The sequence below is a fragment of the Salmo salar genome, chromosome 19, assembly GCF_965601325.2.
Source record: "Salmo salar chromosome 19, fSalSal1, whole genome shotgun sequence".
NCBI classification, from domain to species: Eukaryota; Metazoa; Chordata; class Actinopteri; order Salmoniformes; family Salmonidae; genus Salmo; species Salmo salar.
The window spans coordinates 32,900,001-32,922,319 of NC_138309.1; the positions used below are offsets into that span (position 1 = coordinate 32,900,001).

General features: G+C 43.4%; 1 protein-coding gene across 1 annotated transcript in view; it reads right to left on the reverse strand.

The window, feature by feature from the left end:
• The window catches only part of LOC106591119 (myosin heavy chain, fast skeletal muscle), a 42,082-nt gene that overhangs the window by 632 nt on the left and 19,131 nt on the right, over positions 1–22,319 (reverse strand). The window contains exons 27-39 of the mRNA XM_014182308.3: positions 20,426–20,815; positions 20,202–20,328; positions 19,889–20,007; positions 16,216–16,412; positions 11,599–11,782; positions 11,299–11,464; positions 10,862–10,986; positions 10,403–10,711; positions 9,970–10,173; positions 9,706–9,831; positions 1,318–1,488; positions 935–1,039; positions 746–841 (exon numbers count right to left, since the gene is read on the reverse strand). Coding sequence (XP_014037783.1) covers positions 746–841; positions 935–1,039; positions 1,318–1,488; positions 9,706–9,831; positions 9,970–10,173; positions 10,403–10,711; positions 10,862–10,986; positions 11,299–11,464; positions 11,599–11,782; positions 16,216–16,412; positions 19,889–20,007; positions 20,202–20,328; positions 20,426–20,815 — 2,319 coding nt within the window. The remainder of the gene's footprint in view (positions 1–745; positions 842–934; positions 1,040–1,317; positions 1,489–9,705; positions 9,832–9,969; positions 10,174–10,402; positions 10,712–10,861; positions 10,987–11,298; positions 11,465–11,598; positions 11,783–16,215; positions 16,413–19,888; positions 20,008–20,201; positions 20,329–20,425; positions 20,816–22,319) is intronic.

Sequence of the window (22,319 nt, forward strand, 5' to 3'; positions counted from 1 at the left end):
AAGTGTGAACGGGGATCAAACCGCTGCCTGCAGGGTGAACAGGGATCAAACCGCTGCCTGCAGGGGCATATGTGATCCAGGGGTGGCAGCACTACCAGCAGACCAGCCCCCAGGACAGCAAATAAATATTAATACTAACCCTATACTTTAAGTAGGTAACACAGGCATAGGAGGCACTGAGAAATGTGCATAATGTCTTCAGCAATTACTTGCAATATCAATTGACTCAATATTGACTGATGTGCAGAAGCACTTTAAAGTTGGAGTCCGTTATTACAACAACAACAATGTTATTACAACAACAAAGATGTTATTACAACAACAAAGATGTTATTTATAACAACGAAGACGTTTCTTAAAACAACAAACACTTTTTTTTTCATTCACATCATTGACTTAAATTATCTATAATTTTCCTCTTGTTTATTTCTCGTGATAGGGTTATATATTTCTTTTTTTTAAATGACTTATACTATTATTGACTACTGCACTGTTGGGTAGGGGTTGCAAGTTTCACTAACTTGCACACACAATAGATTTTATTTTGCCACAACACTTCATACTCATCTCCTTTGTTTGATAAACAAAACAAAAACAATAACAAATGCGCCTGGAGCGACCAGTGTTTCACCTTTTGTGGATCTCAGCTGTAACTAAACTGTATTTACATGAAGTTAACGAGGGAAAAATATGTCTTCGAAAGCATACTTTCAGAGTATTTGACTAAGTACAGTATGTGACTTACTGCTTCCTCAGCCTGCCTCTTGTAGGCCTTCACTTTCATCTGCAGCTTATCTACCAGGTCCTGAAGTCTGCCAATGTTCTTCTTATCCTCGTCAGTCTGTGGGACATAATCAAAGATTCACTGCCTCAGTTTTGTACACAAACCTGTTTGTGTTAGTGTAAATTGTGTGAAGAAGGCACTTTCTCTTACCTGGTAAGTGAGCTCCTTGACTCGGCGCTCATACTTGCGGACTCCCTTGACAGCATCCACACCTCTTTTCTGCTCGGACTCCAACTCAGTCTCAAGCTCACGCACCTTTGTAGAAGAAATGAACATAGGCATTTGTTTGAGGTGGTGAAATCATACATAATAAATCTTTGTAAAACAGAGCTATAGTCTCTACTCGGTCAAGGATGCACAGTAGTTGTCTGTTCATATATACTTTTACAATTTTAATTGAAGGGATCTGTAATGTTAACAGCATTTCATTATCTAGGTGGGTTATTGAGAGAAAAAGTCATTACACAATGCCCAAATAAATATCCAGAAATCTGTTTTTCAATCCACTCTAATCCACCCTGTTGTTAACTCACCCTGGACTCCAGTTTCTGGAGCTGCTTCTTGCCTCCTTTCATGGCCAGATTCTCAGCCTCATCCAGGCGGTGCTGCAGGTCCTTGACTGTGACCTCCAGGTTCTTCTTCATCCTCTCCAGGTGAGAGCTGGTGTCCTGCTCCTTCTTCAGCTCCTCAGCCATCATGGCGGCCTGGAATGGTAGTTTGTTTAATGTATGTCTCTCTAGACCAGGGCTCTCCAACCTCAGTTATAATTAACTGGATGCAGATTATCAACCAGCTAATTATTAGAATTTTCAACATTTTAGTACCACTATCGTTTTCACTATATATTCTAACTCTTGGTGATGACATTCGAAAACACAATTTCAACTTTCACTGCTATGCGGACGACACACAACTGTACATTTTGACAAAACATGGTGAAGCTCCAAAATTGCCTACACTGGAAGCCTGTGTTTCAGACATAAGGAAGTGGACGGCGGCAAACGTTTTACTTTTAAACTCGGACAAAACAGAGATACTTGTTCTAGGCCCCAAGAAACAAAGAGATCTGCTGTTTGATCTGACAAACAATATTGATGGTTGTACAGTCACCTCAAATAAAACTTAAGGACCTTGGCATTACTCTGGACCCTGATCTCTCTCTTGATGAACATATCAAGAATATTTCAAGGACAGCTTTTTTCCCACCATCATAACATTGCAAAAATCTAAAACATGTTGTCCAAAAATTATGCTGAAATGCTAATCCATATTTTTGTCACTTCTAGATTAGACTACTGCAATGCTCTACTCTCCGGCTACCCGGATATAACATAAAATAAACTTCAGTTAGTTCTGGAATTCTGGCGCTGGAGAAGAAGGCAGATGTTTTATGTGCCCCAACCGATTTTTTTTTTTTTGTTAGTTTATTTGCAACTTATTTTTTGTACTTATTTTGTACATAATGTTGCTGTTACTGTCTCTTATGACCAAAAATAACTTCTGGACATCAGGACTGCGATTACTCACCACGGACTGACAGAATCCTTTTTTTCCTTTAACGAGTCTGATGAGGCCGACGCGAATGATTTCCTTCTTTCTCAGGAACAGGCCCAGATCCCCGTGATTTACGTGAAGAGGAGGAGGAGAAAAAGGGGCCGGAGGGCGGGCTGCCTTCTGAGAATTCGTTAGCGATCAACAAAAAAAACGACTTCCTTCCAGTCTGCAAGCAAACGTGCAATCTTTGGACAATAAAATAGAAGACCTATGTGGAAGATTAAATTACCAACGGGACATTCAAAACTGTAATATCTTATGCTTCACGGAGTCGTGGCTGAACGACGACACTATCAACATACAGCTGGCTGGTTATACAATGTACCGGCAGGATAGAACAGTGGCGTCTGGTAAGACAAGGGGCGGCGGGCTATGTATTTTTGTAAATAACAGCTGGTGCATGACATCTAAGGAAGTCAGTCTCAAGCTATTGCTCGCCTGAGGTAGAGTATGTCATGATAAACTGTAGTCCACACTACCTACCTAGAGAGTTTTCATCTGTATGAAAAACAAGAAAACGCTCACCTAGAGGCGGCGCTCCTAGTAGCCAGGGACTTTAATGCAGGGAAACTTAAATCAGTTTTACCAAATTAATATCAGCATGTTAAATGTGCAACCAGAGGGAAAAAACTCTGGACCACCTTTACTCCACACACAGAGATGCATACAAAGTTCTCCCTCGCCCTCCATTTGGCAAATCTGACCATAAATCTATCCTCCTGATTCCTGCTTACAAGCAAAAATTAAATCGGGAAGGACCAGTGACTAGATCAATAAAAAAGTGGTCTGATAAAGCAGATGCTAAGCTACAGGACTGTTTTGCTAGCACAGACTGGAATATGTTCCGGGATTTCTCCGAAGGCATTGAGAAGTACACCACATAAGTCATTGGCTTCATCAATAAGTGCATCGATGATGTCGTCCCCACAGTGACCGTACGTACATAACTCAACCAGAAGCCATGGATTACAGGCAACATCCGCACTGAGCTAAAGGCTAGAGCTGCCACTTTCAAGGAGAGGGACTCTAACCCGGAAGCTTATAAGAAATCCCGCTATGCCCTCTAACGAACCATCAAACAGGCAAAGAGTCTATACAGGACTAAGATGGAATCATATTACACCAACTCTGATGCTCATCGGATGTGGCAGGGCTTGCAAACCATTACAGAGTACAGAGGGAAGCATAGCCGAGAACTGCCCAGTGACACAACCTACTAGACGAGCTAAACTACTTCTATGCTCGCTTCGAGGCAAATAACACTGAAACATGCATGAGAGCACCAGCTGTTCTGGAAGACTGTGTGATCACGCTCTCCGCAGCCGATGTGAGTAAGACCTTTAAACAGGTCAACATTCACAAGGCCGCAGGGCCAGACGGATTACCAGGATGTGTACTGCGAGCATGCGCTGCCCATTCCCACCTGGACAAAAGGAACACCCATGTGAGAATGCTATTCATTGACTACAGCTCAGTGTTCAACACCATAGTGCCCTCAAAGCTCATCAATAAGCTAAGGACCCTGGGACTAAACACCTCCCTCTGCAACTGGATCCTGGACTTCCCGACGGGCCGCCCCCAGGTGGTAAGGGTAGATAACAACACATCTGCCACGCTGATCCTCAACAGGGCCCCTCAGGGGTGCGTGCTCAGTCCCCTCCTGTACTCCCTGTTCACTCATGACTGCACAGCCAAGCACGACTCTAACACTATCATTAAGTTTGCCAAACAGTGGTAGGCCTGATCGATGACAACGATGAGACAGCCTATAGGGAGGAGGTCAGAGACCTGGCCGTGTGGTTCCAGGACAACAACCTCTCCCTCAATGTGATCAAGACAAAGGAGATGATTGTGGACTACAGGAAAAAGAGGACTGAGCACTCCCCCATTCTCATTAACGTGGCTGCAGTGGAGCAGGTTGAGAGCTTCAAGTTCCTTGGTGTCCACATCACCAACAAACTATCATGGTCCAAGCACACCAAGACAGTCGTGAAGTGGACACGACAAAACCTATTCCCCCTTAGGAGACTGAAAAAATTTGCCATGGGTCCTCAGATCCTCAAAAGTTCTACAGCTACACCATTGAGAGCATCCTGACTGGCTGCATCACTGCCTGGTATGGCAACTGCAAGGCAATACAGAGGGTAGTGCGAACGGCCCAGTACATCACTGGGGCCAAGCTTCCTGCCATCCAGGACCTCTATACCAGGCAGTGTAAGAGGAAGGCCGTAAAAATTGTCAAAGACTCTAGCTACCCTAGTCATAGACCGTTCTCTCTGCTACCGCACGGCAAGCGATACCGGAGCGCCAAGTCTAGGTCCAATAGGCTTCTAAACAGCTTCTACCCCGAAGCCATAAGACTCCTGAACAGCTAATCAAATGGCTACCCAGACTATTTGTATTGCCCCCCCCCCCCTCTTTTTCATCGCTATTACTCTCTGTTGTTATCATTTGCATATAGTCTTGTTGTGGATATTTTACTGCTGCTCTTTAATTACTTGTTACTTTTATTTCTTATTCTTATCCGTATTTTTTAAAACTGCATTGTTGGTTAGGGGCTTGTAAGTAAGCATTTCACTGTAAGGTCTACATTTGTTGTATTCGGCGGATGTGACTAATACAATTTGATTTGATTTGAAATAGGGCTGCTAAAATCCTGATCATATTACTCCAGTGCTAGCCTCTTCCTGTTAAGGCTATCGCTGATTTTCAAGGTTTTACTGCTAACCTACAAAGCATTTCATGTACTTACTCCTACCTATCTTTCCGATTTGGTCCTGCCGTACCTACCCACAAGTACGCTCGATCACAAGACGCAGGCCTCCTTACTGTCCCTAGAATTTCTAAGCAAACAGCTGGAGGCAGGGTTTTCTCCTATAGAGCTACATTTTAATGGAATGGTCTGCCTACCCATGTGAGAGATGCAGACTAATCTCTTCAGTAGGCCCTATGATTGAGTGTAGTCTGGCCCAGGGGTGCGAAGGTGAATGGCAAGGCACTGGAGTGACTAACCGCCCTTGCTGTGTCTGCCTGGCCGGCTCAGCTCTCTCCACTGGGATTCTCTGCCTCTGACCCTATTATGGGGGCTGACTCACTGGCTTACTAGTGCTCTTCCATGCCGTCCCTAGGAGGGGTGCGTCACTTGAGTGTTTTGCGCCCCCCTCGGGCTCGTGCGTTGGAGGAGATCTTCGTGGGCTATACTCAGCCTTGTCTCAGGGTAGTAAGTTGGTGGTCTGTTGATATCCCTTTAGTGGTGCGGGGGCTGTGCTTTGGCAAAGTGGGTGGGGTTATGTCCTGCCTGGTTGGCCCTGTCCAGGGTTATCGTCAGACGGGGCCACAGTGTCCCCGACCCCCCCCCCCCCCCCCCCCATCTCATCCTTCATTATCTATGCTGTAATAAATGTACCGGGGGGCTGGGGTCAGTCTGTCCTATCTGGTGTAATTCCCCTGTCTTTTCTGGTGTCTGGTGTGAACTTAAGTATGCTCCCTCTAATTCTCCCACTGTGATTATTATTTGACCCTGCTGGTCATCTATGGAACATTTTAACACCTTAAAGAACGATCTGACCTTAATGGCCATGTACCCTTATAATCTCCACCCGGCACAACCAGAAGAGGACTGGCCACAATCTCAGAGTCTCGTTCCTCTCTAGGTTTCTTCCTAGGTTCCTGCCTTTCTAAGAGGTTTTTCCTAGCCACCGTGCTTCTACACCTGCATTGCTTGCTGTTTGGGGTTCTAGGCTGGGTTTCTGTGTAAGCACTTTGTGACATCTGTTGATGTAAAAATCACTTTATAAATACATTTTTTTTGATAGATATAGAGCGAAAACCTACAGGAAGGTAGCTCTAGACAGACGGGCTGCCTCCCATGATGTACCAATGTTCCAACATACATATCTACTAAACCAACGTCAGTTTGGCAGAGAGGAATCGAGACGTTGGGAGCCATAAGCGCCCTGCAGTAAAAATGCTAGCTAGGTAGAGCTTGCAGAGGATATTTTCAATGAATGCTTTTGGCAAGTGAGTAGTTTACATGACATTAGCATTACAAGCTTACAACCAGTTTTTAAACCCAGAGGCCCAAAATCGCGAGACTTCCGGGAATGCTTTCAAAAGAGACTCGGCAGACCAGACCGAGGTTTGGGGTTTGAGAATGAGTTGTTCACTTCTTCAATGAGAGAAGTGAACAATTCTTCCTTAGTTGTTATTTTATTGATTTCTAAATGCACAACCTAGATTCAAACCAATATTTTAAGAACATGTCATTACTACAACCTTGTGAAAGTGACACATTTTCATTTCATTATGTATGCCATTTAAGATAACTTTAGTTCTCTATTTAATTAGTTAGGAACAGATCCTTATTTTACAATGATGGCCTACCCCGGCCAAACCCTCCCCTATCCTGGATGACGCTGGGCAATTGTGTGCCACCCTATGGGACTCCAGATTGCAGCCGGTTGTGAAACAACCTGGGCTCAAACCAGGGTCTGTAGTGACACCTCTAGCACTGAGATGCAGTGCCTTAGACCGCTGCGCCACTCGGGAGCATGTTGCCCTCTGTCCTTGACTTTTCTTAAATAAGTTGATTTAACACACTCACGTTGTTAGAATTTCAATACCACCTGATGTCACAGCAAGGCCAAAAAGATCATCAAGGACAACAACCACCTGAGCCACTGCCTGTTCACCCCACTATCATCCAGAAGGCGTGGTCAGTACAGGTGCATCAAAGCAGGGACCGAGAGACTGAAAAACAGCTTCTACCTCAAGGCCATCAGACTGTTAAACAGCCATCACTAACATTGAGTGGCTGCTGCCAACATACTGACTCAACTCTAGCCACTTAAATAATGGAAAAATTGATGTAATAAATGTATCACTAGCCACTTTAAACAATGCCGCTTTATATAATGTTTACATACCCTACATTACTCATCTCATATGTATATACTGTACTCTATACCATCTACTGCATCTTGCCTATGCCGTTCGGCCATCACTCATTCATATATTTTTATGTACATATTCGTATTCATTCCTTTACACTTGTGTGTATAAGGTAGTTGTTGTGAAATTGTTAGGTTAGATTACTTGTTAGATATTACTCTATGGTCGGAACTAGAAGCACAAGCATTTCACTACACTCACATTAACATCTGCTAACCATGTGTATGGACCAATAACATCTGCTAACCATGTGTATGGACCAATAACATCTGCTGACCATGTGTATAGACCAATAACATCTGCTAACCATGTGTATGGACCAATAACATTTTATTTGATTTGTTGTTGTTATTAGTAGTTTTAGGAGGACATATTCCCCCTACCCTTTCTTCACCTGACTGTGGTCTGCCATCTGACAATGGCCCATCAAAACTACACCTAAACTATATTGAAACTTATTTCACAGATAGGCTTATAATAATAGATGTAGCCTAAAGACCAGATTACATTGACAATAGTCTGATGGGGGACCATATCAATTGATTAAATTGTAAATGTCAATTAAATAATAGTGCATTTATTTGTGATAGTGTATAACACATGAATTGTGGTGCTTTTATTGTTTTTCATTTTTACATATAGCAAACTAATAAATGACAGTGTTCTTTGAAATATTTTGTTACCTAAAACCTTTATAAACACAACCATATTATTATTTTTGTGATAGCATACAGTGCCTTCAGTAAGTATTCATACCCCTTGACTTATTCCACATTTTGTTGTGTTACAGCCTGCATTCAAAATGGATTGAATAAAAAAATGTATCACTCATCTACACACAATATCCTATAATGACAGTGAAAACATGTTTTTTTAAACATTTTTGCAAAATGATTGAAAATGAAATATAGAAATATCTCATTTAAGTATTGACACCTCTTTGCTATGACACTCCAAATTAAGCTCAGGTTCATCCAATTTCCTTTGATCATTCTTGAGATGTCATTAGAACTTGATTGGAGTCCACCTGTGGCCAATTAAATTGTTTTGACATGATTTAGAAAGAAACACACTTGTCCAAATAAGGTCCCACAGTTAGCAATGCATGCCAGAGCAGAAACCATACCATCAAGTCCAAGGAACTGTCCGTAGATCTCCAACATAAAATTCTGATGAGACATACTGTATATCTGGGGAAGGGTAAAAAACAAGTGTTGAAAGTTTCCAAGAGCACAGTGGTCTCCATCATTGGGAAATACAAAAAATATGGAACTACCCAGACTCTGCCTAGAGCTGGTCGTCCAACCAAACTGAGCAACTGAGCAAGAGGACCTTGGTCAGGGAGGTGACCAAGAACCTAATAACCACTCTGACAGAACTACAGAGTTTATTGGCTGAGATGGGAGAACCTGCCAGAAGGACAACAGTCTCTACAGCACTTCATCAATCTGGGCTATATGGGAGAGTGGCTAGATGGAAGCCACTCCTGAGAAAAAGGCACATGACAGTACGCCTGGAATTTGCAAAAAGGCACATGAACGGCTGTGAGCATAAGGCAAAAGAGTCTGACAGAAAAATGTAACTCTTTGGCCTGAATGCAAAGTGCTATTACACCCTTCTAACACCATCCCTACTGTGAAGCATGGTGGTGGCAGCATCATGCTATTGGGATGCTTTTCAGTGGCAGGGAGACTGGTAAAGATAGAGGGAACCATGAATGGAGCCAAATACAGGCATACCTGACTAAGAGTGCAAGCGACCTTAGACTCGGGCAAAAATGTGCACCCCAACAGGACAATGACCCCAAGCATACAGCCAAAGCAACACTGGAATGGCTTCAGAACAAGAATGTGAAAGTGCTGTAAAAGCCCAGACTTGAATCCCATTGAAAATCTGTGGAAAGACTCCTGTTCACATCCAGTCCCCATATAACTTAACAGAGCTTGAGAAAATCTACAAGGAAGAATGGGAGAAAATCCTCATATCCAGATGTGCAAAGCTGATACAGACATACCCAAGATGAATCAAAGCTGATACAGACATACCAAAGACGACTCAAAGCTGTAATCACTGCCAAAGGTGCTTCTACAAAGTATTGACTCAGGGGTGGGATACTTATAGAAATGAAATCTGTATTTCATTTAACACATTTGTCATTATGGGGTATTGTGTGTAGATGGGTGAGACAAATCTATTTAATCCATTTTGAATTCAGGCTGTAACAAAATGTGGAATATGTCAAGGGGTATGAATACTTTCTGAAGGCACTGCAGATTAAATATATATATTAGGCTGTTAGAATCGACGTTGCCTCAAACTGGGATGCCTCGAGGCTCAGCCAATACTAGTGTTAACCAGCCCCGTTACCACTGGGGCCAAATGAAGTTGATGTAATTCAATAGATCATAAGAACTCACATCAGTGATGGCCTTCTTGGCCTTCTCCTCTGCATTCCTGCTTTCCTGGACGATGTCCTCCACCTCTCCCTGCACCTGCACTAGGTCAGTCTCCAGCTTCTTCTTGGTGTTCAGAAGGCTGGTGTTCTGGAGGAAACAAGACAAATTGTTTGACTCTCAAGAGAACTTACATGTCATAAGGCAGAAGTTACGACATATAATAGCAAGCACTGTGTAAATGGTATGTTTGGTTGAGTTTCATAAGAAATAGATTTTGACCTGTACCTGGGAGTGCAGCAGTCCAACACGCTCGCTGGCATCTACCAGCTCAGTCTCAGCCACTTTACGGCCTCTCTCTGTCACCTCCAGAGCAACTCTCAGCTCCTCGATTTCAGCCACCATCAGACCGTTCCTGCGCTCCACCATGGCTGCCTGCTCCTTCATGTCCTCTGAGGCACGGACGGTGTCATCAAGGTGCAGTTGGGCATCCTGGGGTTCATAATGACAGGTTCATTAGGACTTGTGGAAGTAGAGGTGATAGGATCGGTGATTAAAATGTTTATTGGTAAGAATTTCCTCAATATCCCTACATTTCTACAGTATATTAGTCCAATCTATTCAATATTTTTAATTCCTTGGTTCAAGCCTTTTTTAAAGATTCACAAACAAATCCCTCCCCATTTTCAGATGTTTGAGCCTGATGTCCCATTCCCTTTACCTTTAGCTGTCCCTGGACATTCCTCAGATGTTTCTGGGCCTCGGCCGCTTGGCGGTTGGCGTGGCTCAGCTGGATCTCCATCTCGTTCAGGTCTCCCTCCATCTTCTTCTTCACCCTCAGGGCGTCATTCCTGCTCCTGACCTCAGAGTCCAGGGTGCTCTGCATGGAGTCAACCATCCTCTGGCTGTTCCTCTTGATCTGCTCCATCTCCTCATCCTTCTCAGCCAGCTTCCTGTCCACTTCACCCTTGACCTGGTTCAGCTCCAGTTGCACACGCAGAATCTTGGATTCTTCGTGCTCCAGTGTGCCCTGGACAAGTGTTCAATACATTTGGATGTGAATAACACCAGAAATTAAATATATATGACTACAATAAACACCAATACAGGGATCATTGGACTGTAGCTAGCATTGGCTCGTGTAACACTGCTTTTCCCATCAAACAGCTGTAGTTTGTACCTCAGCCTCCTCCAGAGCTGTCTGGATCTCAGACTTCTCTGTCTCCACAGTCTTCTTGGCCTTCTCCAGCTCATGGATGCTCTTGCCAGTCTCTCCGATCTGCTCAGTCAGGTCAGAGATCTCCTCTGCACACAAACACAGGAGCAGTTTAGACTTGGGAGATAATTTTTTTGTGGATATTACCAATGCACTGAAGTTGACATTGAATCATGATAACAGATAAATAATTAACAGCACTTCATATGGTCTTGCAAATATAATTGCCCTCCACTTCCTTGGGTTGTTCAAAGGAACACTGATTACGAGTACAAAAAGTATAATTTTATACTCAGAGATGGTGTAATAGTAATTTAATGTAATTTTGATGGTTAAAGCTCCCTCCATTTTTACAACACTAGTCAAACATGAGCAAAATAGAACTGCTGTCAGATGCTCACGTTGCAGGTTCTTGTTCTCTCTCTTCAGAGTATCCAGATGATCCAGAGCCTCCTCGTAGGAGTTTTTCATCTTGAAGAGTTCAGTGCTCATAGAGCGAGCCTCCTTCTGAGCTCCTTCCAGCTCAGCCTGGCTTTCCTCATACTTCTGCTTCCACTCTGACAGAACCTAGGGAAATCCATAGGATTTTCATTAGAACTCATTGATGGGGTTTTGAATCAGGAATATGGTACAATTATACTACAACTGATCAAATAGCAGACAGAAAATATTACCCTAGGGTGAGGTTTATTCATTTTCACCTTGTCAAAATTTCTCTGCTTCTTGTCAAGGTTGGAGGCCATTGCGTTAGCTCTCTCAACGTCAATCGTGATGTCCTCCACCTCTCCCTGCAGCCTCTGCTTGGTCTTCTCCAGGGAGGCGCACTTGGCGTTAACTGCCTCGATGGTCTCTTCAGCCTCCTGCAGACGCTGGGCCAGCTTCTTCCTGTTGGCCGACAGAGGGTGGTTTTATTGTGAACAATTTGTTCCAAAACAAATGTTACAATACTTACTGACATTTTCTCAGAGCCCCCTACCACTAGTCTCTCTAGACATCTGGGTTGCCTCCCACAATGTTCTAATGTTCTGGCCTAACCCCTCCTTACATAATAGAATGGCAGTTTGGTACTATGTCACGGCCTATATAACTACCCACTGGGCACAAACTGGTTAAATCAACATTGTTTCAACATCATTTGTCAATGTATTGTTACATGGAAAATACATTGGATTTGAAAAAAGTTATTAACAAACTTATTTTAAGGTGAAAATTCAACTACAGGATTACATCAACATGGTAACATTTTCAACACTGACAAACCTTGCATAAAATATGTTGAATTTCTACCTTTGAAACAACATCAGATCTTCAACGTAATATACTCTATCAGAAAAAAACAATAGGCTGGGCAGCACCTCCTACTGGAGAGTTGATCTATCTACAGCTACCCTTTGGTCCCCCATCCAGGGTTTTAACCAAGCCCGACTGGGCTTCCATATTTGTCACAGGCTGTTACCAATGTGCTGTCGTGAGAATGGTTGTTGAGAAATCTCCACTTAATAGATTCACTGTTGCGTTGCTATCAAAGTCATTCCAAAAGGTAGGTTTAACAGAGCAAATGAAATGGAACCATACTTTATCAATTCTATTATCAATGATGCTGTTGATGGGAAGTCATCAACAGCTATTGTTTAAATTTAACCCAGGATTAAACTAAAAATAGACAATACATATAGGCCTAGGGTTTTAAACTTTGGTAGCTTTCAAATGGAATCTACAAGTTAGTAAATTAAAATGTTGGATTCATGTCTCCATCTCAAGTCTCTCAACCAAAAATCTAAGTTAAAAAATGACTAAATCAAATCATCCTTTAAAGTTTGATTTAGACCTATTAATAAACTTAGATTTTTGGTTGAAATGGAGATGTGAATGCAACATCAATTATTAATTTGTAGACAAACTAGAATTTAAGCAAGACTCACAATTTAATATTACTTTTGTAAGACCACCTAACATTAAGCTATTAACTATTTTACAAACTAATGTACAAGTATTTATTCTTGTACATTAGATTTCCACAGAGTAATGAGTAACACATCCATGGCCACATTTTGAGGTTACTGTAACAATAAATGTCTTCTTATGTAATCATAGAAAGCGTTCAGGGTTGTCGGTCTGTGGAAATCTTCACAATTGCTGCAATAATCTGCACAGAATCTCAAACGGCATTGATCACTTGCACTATATACTTTAATGTCACCTCAACTAGGTGAAATCCAGGTAATTTGGTTGTGTCATTTGATCGAGCACATTGATAACATTAAGGGTTCTATTCAATCAGATCCTCTTTAAATCGACATCCACATTGCGGTTGTTTTGGTTGTGTCAAAGGTGGAACTGCATTAGAGCCGTCAAATCCACAAGTGGCACCTGGCATACACCTAAAATTGACACTGTCATTGGCTGCACGGAGTCGCATTAAGAGAAATCCCATGCAGCCTTGTTTACAAATTTGAACACTGGAATGTGAGATGTAATCTACTCCTCCAATAGGGTGATAGATGTAATCTACAGTCGTGGCCAAAAGTTTTGAGAATGACACAAATATTAATTTTCACAAAGTCTGTTGCCTCAGTTTGAAGAGTGATCAGATGAATTGCAATTTTTGAAAAAGAAGAGTCAACACTGCAAATATTCACTCTTTGCATCAACTTCATGTAATTGTCAATAAAAGCCTTTGACACTTATGAAATGCTCATAATTATACTTCAGTATTCCATAGTAACATCTGACAAAAATATCTAAAGACACTGAAGCAGCAGACTTTTTTGTGTCATTCTCAAAACTTTTGGCCACGACTGTACACCTCCATTAGGATGATAGATGTAATCTGCACCTCCATTAGGATGACAGATGTAATCTGCACCTCCATTAGGATGATAGATGACAAATGTAATCTACACCTCCATTAGGATGACAGATGTAATCTACACCTCCATTAGGATGACAGATATAATCTACACCTCCGTTAGGATGACAGATATAATCTACACCTCCGTTAGGATGACAGATGTAATCTACACCTCCATTAGGATGACAGATATAATCTGCACCTCCATTAGGATGATAGATGACAGATGTAATCTACACCTCCATTAGGATGACAGATGTAATCTGCACCTCCATTAGGATGATAGATGTAATCTACTCCTCCATTAGGATGACAGATGTAATCTACTCCTCCATTAGGATGATAGATGATAGATGTAATCTGCACCTCCATTAGGATGACAGATGTAATCTGCACCTCCATTAGGATGATAGATGTAATCTACTCCTCCATTAGGATGACAGATGTAATCTACTCCTCCATTAGGATGATAGATGATAGATGTAATCTGCACCTCCATTAGGATGACAGATGTAATCTGCACCTCCATTAGGATGACAAATGTAATCTACACCTCCATTAGGATGATAGATGATAGATGTAATCTACTCCTCCATTAATTTTCACAAAGTCTGTTGCCTCAGTTTGTCTGATGGCAATTTGCATATACTCAAGAATGTTATGAAGAGTGATCAGATGAATTGCAATTTTTGAAAAAGAAGAGTCAACACTGCAAATATTCACTCTTTGCATCAACTTCATGTAATTGTCAATAAAAGCCTTTGACACTTATGAAATGCTCATAATTATACTTCAGTATTCCATAGTAACATCTGACAAAAATATCTAAAGACACTGAAGCAGCAGACTTTTTTGTGTCATTCTCAAAACTTTTGGCCACGACTGTACACCTCCATTAGGATGATAGATGTAATCTGCACCTCCATTAGGATGACAGATGTAATCTGCACCTCCATTAGGATGATAGATGACAGATGTAATCTACACCTCCATTAGGATGACAGATGGATGACAGATGATAGATGTAATCTACACCTCCATTAGGATGATAGATGTAATCTACACCTCCATTAGGATGATATATGTAATCTACACCTCCATTAGGATGATAGATGTAATCTACACCTCCATTAGGATGACAGATGTAATCTAGTCCTCTATTGGGATGACATTTGTAATCTACACCTCCATTAGGATGATAGATGTAATCTACTCCTCCATTAGGATGATAGATGTAATCTACACCTCCATTAGGATGATAGATGTAATCTACTCCTCCATTAGGATGATAGATGTAATCTACACCCCCATTAGATGATAGATGTACTCTACACCTCCATTAGGATGATAGATGTAATCTACAGGATGATAGATGTAATCTACACCTCCATTAGGATGATAGATGTAATCTACAGGATGATAGATGTAATCTACAGGATGATAGATGTAATCTACAGGATGATAGATGATAGATGTAATCTACTCCTCCATTAGGATGATAGATGTAATCTACAGGATGATAGATGACAGATGTAATCTATACCTCCATTAGGATGATAGATGTAATCTACAGGATGATAGATGATAGATGTAATCTACTCCTCTATTAGGATGATAGATGTAATCTACACCTCCATTATGATGACAGATGTAATCTACACCTCCATTAGGATGACAGATGTAATCTACTCCTCCATTAGGATGATAGATGTAATCTACACCTCCATTATGATGACAGATGTAATCTACACCTCCATTAGGATGATAGATGTAATCTACTCCTCCATTAGGATGATAGATGTAATCTACACCTCCATTAGGATGACAGATGTAATCTACACCTACAGTATATTAGGATGATAGAAATCCTCATTGTTTCGTTTAATGATTTTCGATTTGAGCGTCATAATTTCTATACAGCTACACTTTCTTGGTCTGCATTTGTAACGCAAGTGGGACAGGTGTGGCTTGATGACAATGATCAAAAGCGGCTTCTAACCAATTTGACAGTTCCAATGAAGTTACACCTTCGACACCGCCAAAACATCAGCTATGTGGGTGTCGGCTATCGCCGGTTAATGCATGATCTGATTGATTTTATTTAAAAAAAATGATGGGTGAAAATGTGCTGGAATCTCATTGATCAATGTATCTACCAAATATGACCCAAATTCTCCACGTTGAAATGACGTGGTGTGCCAGTGGGTACCGTATCTGTTTGAATAAAATACAGATAGCAGCTAGATAACAGCTAGCAAGATTGTAGATACCAAGATGGTGATCACAGGTTATTTTTAAGAGGACCCACCCCACATTTTTTTTCTTATTAAAGGTGCCAAGAAAGTGTCAAAATTGAAACCAAACCACACTGCTGTTGCCTAGGGTGTGGGTTTACGAGACTACCGTACCACCACAACATCACCATCCACACCCTATATGTGAGTTTCTGCTGATGCGTGCGACTCACTTGGCCTCCTCCAGCTCCTCTGTGCGCTGAATGGCATCAGTTTCATACTTAGTCCTCCATTGAGCCACCTCGCTGTTGGCCTTGGACATGCCGCGTTGCAGCTCTGCCTTGGCCTCCTGCTCCTCCTCAAACTGCTCCCTCAGTAGGTCACAGTCATGGCGGGCAGACTGGACACCATGGGCCAGTGCATTTTTTGCCTGTGAGTGAGAAAGGGAAAAACAGAGAGATAAGAGAGATAGTAAAACAAATTACAGTAGATGACGCTACAGTGGATAGTGGGCATTTTACTCTGCTATTAAAATATTAAAATAATGTCTGCTGATCTTAACTTTTAGGTACGCAACGTCTACGCCATCATTTCCTTTGACCGAAAACAACTTCTGGACATCAGAACAGCGATCCTCAATTTGGATGAAGATTTCTATCTCAACGAATCGGCAGCTCTGGGCGTTCTGCTTACTCCGGACCAGGCCCTAATCCCTGGTACTCGAAAGAGGAAGTGGCGGCCAAAAAGAGGCAGGTGAGGCAGCCTCCTAACGAGATTACGTCAGCAAACAAATAGACCACCATTGCCCTCTGTTCTATTGGCGAATGTGCAGTCACTGGCGAACAAACTGGATGAACTCCTATCAACGGGACCTGAATAACTGTAATATTCTGTTTCTCTGAATCTTGGCTGAACAAGGACATAGACACCCTGGACCCACTCCAACTCGCATACTGCCCCAACAGATCCACAGATAACGCAATCTCTATTGCACTCCACACTGCCCTTTCCCACCTGGACAAGAGGAACACCTATGTGAGAATGCTGTTCATTGACTACAGCTAAGCATTTGGTATTTGGTATCTTATTATGATCCCCATTAGCTGTTGCAAAAGCAGCAGCTACTCTTCCTGGGGTCCATTCAACACCATAGTGCCCTCCAAACTCATCACTAAGCTCAGGACCCTGTGACTTTCTGACCGGCCGCCCCCAGGTGGTGAGGCTAGGCAACAACACATCCGCCACACTGACCCTCATTACAGGGTGCGTGTTTAGTCCCCACCTATACTCCCTGTTTGCCCCACATCAGCAAGACAAAGGAGCTGATCGTGGACTAAAGGAAATGGAGAGCCGAACAAGCCCACATCCACATCCACAGAGCTGTAGTGGAGCGGGTCGAGATCTTGAAGGTCCTCTGTGTCCACAAGTAATTAACATGGTCTTCACACACACCAACAGAGTCATGAAGAAGGCACGACAATGCCTCCTCCTCCTCCTCCTCAGGAAGCTGAAAAGATTTGGCATGGGCCCGCAGATCCTCAAAAAGTTCTACAGCTGCACCATTGAGAGCATCTTGACCGGCTGCATCCTGCATCATCGCTTGGTATGGCAACTTCTTGTCATCTAACCGCAAGGTGCTACAGAGGGTAGTGCGTACGGAGCAGTACATCACTGGAGCTGAGCTCTCTGCCATCCAGGACTTCTGTACTAGGCGATGTCAGAGAAAGGCCTTAAAGACTCCAGCCACAAGAAACAGGACCCTGAACAGCTTCTACCCCCAAGCCATAAGAATGCTAAATAGTTAACCAAATAGCTACCCAGACTATCTGAATTGACCATCCTTTTTGCACTAACTCTTTTGACTCATCCCATACACTGCTGCTACTTCTTATTATCTATCCTGTTGCCTAGTCACTTTACCCCTACCTATATGTACATATCTACCTCAATAACCTCGTTACCCTGCACATCGACTCAGTACTGGTACCCCGTACTGAGGGGTACCAGGGTGGTCAATTCAGATAGTCTGGGTAGCTATTTGGTTAACTATTTAGCATTCTTATGGCTTGGGGGTAGAAGCTGTTCAGGGTCCTATCATTACTCATTGTGTATTTATTCCTTCTGTTATTATCTTTCTATACTGCTCAAAAAAAGAAAGGGAACACTTAAACAACACATCCTAGATCGGAATGAAAGAAATAATCTTATTAAATACTTTTTTCTTTACATAGTTGAATGTGCTGACAACAAAATCACACAAAAATAATCAATGGAAATCCAATTTATCAACCCATGGAGGTCTGGATTTGGAGTCACACTCAAAATTAAAGTGGAAAACCACACTACAGGCTGATCCAACTTTGATGTAATGTCCTTAAAACAAGTCAAAATGAGGCTCAGTAGTGTGTATGCCTGTATGACCTCCCTACAATGCCTGGGCATGCTCCTGATGAGGTGGCGGATGGTCTCCTGAGGGATCTCCTCCCAGACCTGGACTAAAGCTTCCGCCAACTCCTGGACAGTCTGTGGTGCAACGTGGCGTTGGTGGATGGAGCGAGACATGATGTCCCAGATGTGCTCAATTGGATTCAGGTCTGGGGAACGGGCAGGCCAGTCCATAGCATCAATGCCTTCCTCTTGCAAGAACTGCTGACACACTCCAGCCACATGAGGTCTAGTATTGTCTTGCATTAGGAGGAACCCAGGGCCAACCGTACCAGCATATGGTCTCACAAGGGGTCTGAGGATCTCATCTCGGTACCTAATGGTAGTCAGGCTACCTCTGGCGAGCACATGGAGGGCTGTGCGGCCCCCCAAAGAAATGCCACCCCACACCTTGACTGACCCACCGCCAAACCGGTCATGCTGGAGAATGTTGCAGGCAGCAGAATGTTCTCCACGGCGTCTCCAGACTCTGTCACGTCTGTCAAGTGCTCAATGTGAACCTGCGTTCATCTGTGAAGAGCACAGGGCGCCAGTGCCGAATTTGCCAATCTTGGTGTTCTCTGGAAAATGCAAAACATCCTGCACGGTGTTGGGCTGTAAGCACAACCCCCACCTGTGGTCGTCGGGCCCTCATACCACCCTCATGGAGTCTGTTTCTGACCGTTTGAGCAGACACATGCACATTTGTGGCCTGCTGGAGGTCATTTTGCAGGGCTCTGGCAGTGCTCCTCCTGCTCCTCCTTGCACAAAGGCGGAGGTAGCGGTCCTGCTGCTGGGTTGTTGCCCACCTACGGCCTCCTCCACGTCTCCTGATGTACTGGCCTGTCTCCTGGTAGCGCCTCCATGCTCTGGACACTACGCTGACAGACACAGCAAACCTTCTTGCCACAGCTCGCCTTGATGTGCCATCCTGGATGAGCTGCACTACCTGAGCCACTTGTGTGGGTTGTAGACTCCGTCTCATGCTACCACTAGAGTGAAAGCACCGCCAGCATTCAAAGGTGACCAAAACATCAGCCAGGAAGCATAGGAACTGAGAAGTGGTCTGTGGTCCCCACCTGCAGAACCACTCCTTTATTGGGGGTGTCTTGCTAATTGCCTATAATTTCCACCTGTTGTCTATGCAATTTGCACAACAGCATGTGGAATTTATTGTCAATCAGTGTTGCTTCCTAAGTGGACAGTTTGATTTCACAGAAGTGTGATTGACTTGGAGTTACATTGTGTTGTTTAAGTGTTCCCTTTATTTTTTTGAGCAGTGTATTATTTTTCAATTTTTCTCTTTGCATTGTTGGGAAGGGCCCATAAGTAAGCATTTCACTGTTAATCCACACCTGTTGTTTACGAAGCACGAGACAATTTGATTTTGATTTGAAGTCTCTAAGGGTGGCGTAGTCACCGTCTACATGTAGATATTTCTCTAAACTCTGTGGTTGGTGGAGTCCATATTGGGTCCCTTACCTTGACCTCCTCCTCAATCTGCCTCTTCAGCTCCTCCACCTGCTGGGTGAAGGCCTGTTTGCCTTTGGTCAGCTGAGACAACTGTGCTTCCTTCTCTTCCAGCTGGCGGCCAAACTCACCTGCAGAGATAGAGGGACATCTTGTTAATGTGGTCTCTGTTCTCTATGATTGAAAATGTTTTGTAGGGCAATGTTAGATGGTGAATAGTAATTTCTCCAAATATTTGAATGTGGACTGGACTTCAAGCCCTCAACACATTTTATTGTGTACCACTTAAGGAAAGCATTGGTTTGTTGCTCATTGTTGACGGTACCATTTTCTGTCAGAAGTCTGGCCCTCTGTCCACTGATGTCAGTGACCTGGCGAAGATTCTCATCATTCTTAGTCTTGATCTCACTTAGCTGGTCCTCAAGAGTACGGCACATCTTCTCCAGATTGCCCTGTTAGTGAAACATGCACCATTATTACTTCAGTTCACATAAATGGTAATGTAGTTGACCCTCCTCAACACCGCTTGACCAAAACATCACTACTCACCTTAGCCTTGGCAATGGAGTCCATGTTGCTGGAGAGGTCATCAATCTCCATCTTATACTCACTCTTCTCCTTCTCCAGCTTCTGCTTGACGCGCTGCAGGTTGTCGATCTGCTCCCCGAGCTCAGCCACACTGTCTGCCTGCTTCTTGCGCAGAGCGGCGGCTGTGGCTTCATGCTGCAGGGTGGACTCTTCAAGATCACGACGCAGCTTCTGGAACTCAGCCTCACGCTTCTTGTTCATCTCAATCTGAGCAGCAGTGGCACCTCCGGCCTCCTCCAGCCTCTCGCTGATCTCCTCAAGTTCCCTGGAGAGATCAGCCCTCTGCTTCTCAACTTTGGCCCTGGCAGCACGCTCAGCCTCAATTTCTTCTTCCAGCTCCTCAATACGGGCCTAAAGTAGGGGGCAGGAGCAGCGGGGAATTAACAATAAAGTTGAAACATTGGAACCTCACAAAATAGTAAAAGGATGTATATTTTATATTTTACATTCTGAAATCTTGCTCTGATTTATCATCCCAAGGGTCCCATAGATAACATGAAGAGACGTTTTGTTAGATAAAATCCTTTTTCATATCCTAAAAAGGTCCATATAGCATGCACGATCGATTTTGAATTTCCACTCATTCAATTTACAAAGAAAGGATTCTAATCCTAAACGTTGTTTCAACCAGTCAAATTATGTTTGTATTTATTCCTCAGAGATTCTAGAACATAACCAAACTTCACTATATCATTAGAGGTGTAGTATATATTATTTGATCATATTACTCCAGTGCTAGCCTCCCTACACTGGCTTCCTGTTAAGGCAAGGGCTGATTTCAAGGTTTTACTGCTAACCTACAAAGCATTACATGGGCTTGCTCCTACCTATCTTTCCGATTTGGTCCTGCCATACATACCTACACGTACGCTACGGTCACAAGACGCAGGCCTCCTAATTGTCCCTAGAATTTCTAAGCAAACGGCTGGAGGTAGGGCTTTCTCCTATAGAGCTCCATTTTTATGGAATGGTCTGCCTACCAATGTGAGAGACGCAGACTCAGTCTCAACCTTTAAGTCTTTACTGAAGACTTATCTCTTCAGTAGGTCCTATGATTAAGTATAGTCTGGCCCAGGAGTGTGAAGGTAAACGGAAAGGCTGGAGCAACGAACCGCCCTTGCTGTCTCTGCCTTGCCGGTTCCCCTCTTTCCACTGGGATTCTCTGCCTCTAACCCTTTTACAGGGGCTGAGTCACTGGCCTACTGGTGTTCTTCCATGCCGTCCATGGGAGGGGTGCGTCACTTGAGTGGGTTGAGTCACTGACGTGGTCTTCCTGTCTGGGTTGGCGCCCCCCCCTTGGGTTGTGCCATGGCGGAGATCGTTGTGGGCTATACTCGGCCTTGTCTTAGGACGGTAAGTTGGTGGTTGGAGACATCCCTCTAGTGGTGTGGGGGCTGTGCTTTGGCAAAGTGGGTGGGGTTATATCCTGCCTGTTTGGCCCTGTCCGGGGGTATCATCGGATGGGGCCACAGTGTCTTCTGATCCCTCCTGTCTCAGCCTCCAGTATTTATGCTGCAGTAGTTTATGTGTCGGGGGGCTAGGGTCAGTCTGTTACATCTGGAGTATTTCTCTTGTCTTATCCGGTGTCCTGTGTGAATTTAAATATGCTCTCTCTAATTCTCTCTTTCTCTCTTTCTGTCTTTCTCTCGGAGGACCTGAGCCCTAGGACCATGCCTCAGGACTACCTGGTATGATGACTCCTTGCTGTCCCCAGTCCACCTGGCCGTGCTGCTGCTCCAGTTTCAACTGTTCTGCCTGCGGCTATGGAACCCTGACCTGTTCACCGGACGTGCTTGTTGCACCCTCGACAACTACTATGATTATTATTATTTGACCATGCTGGTCATTTATGAAC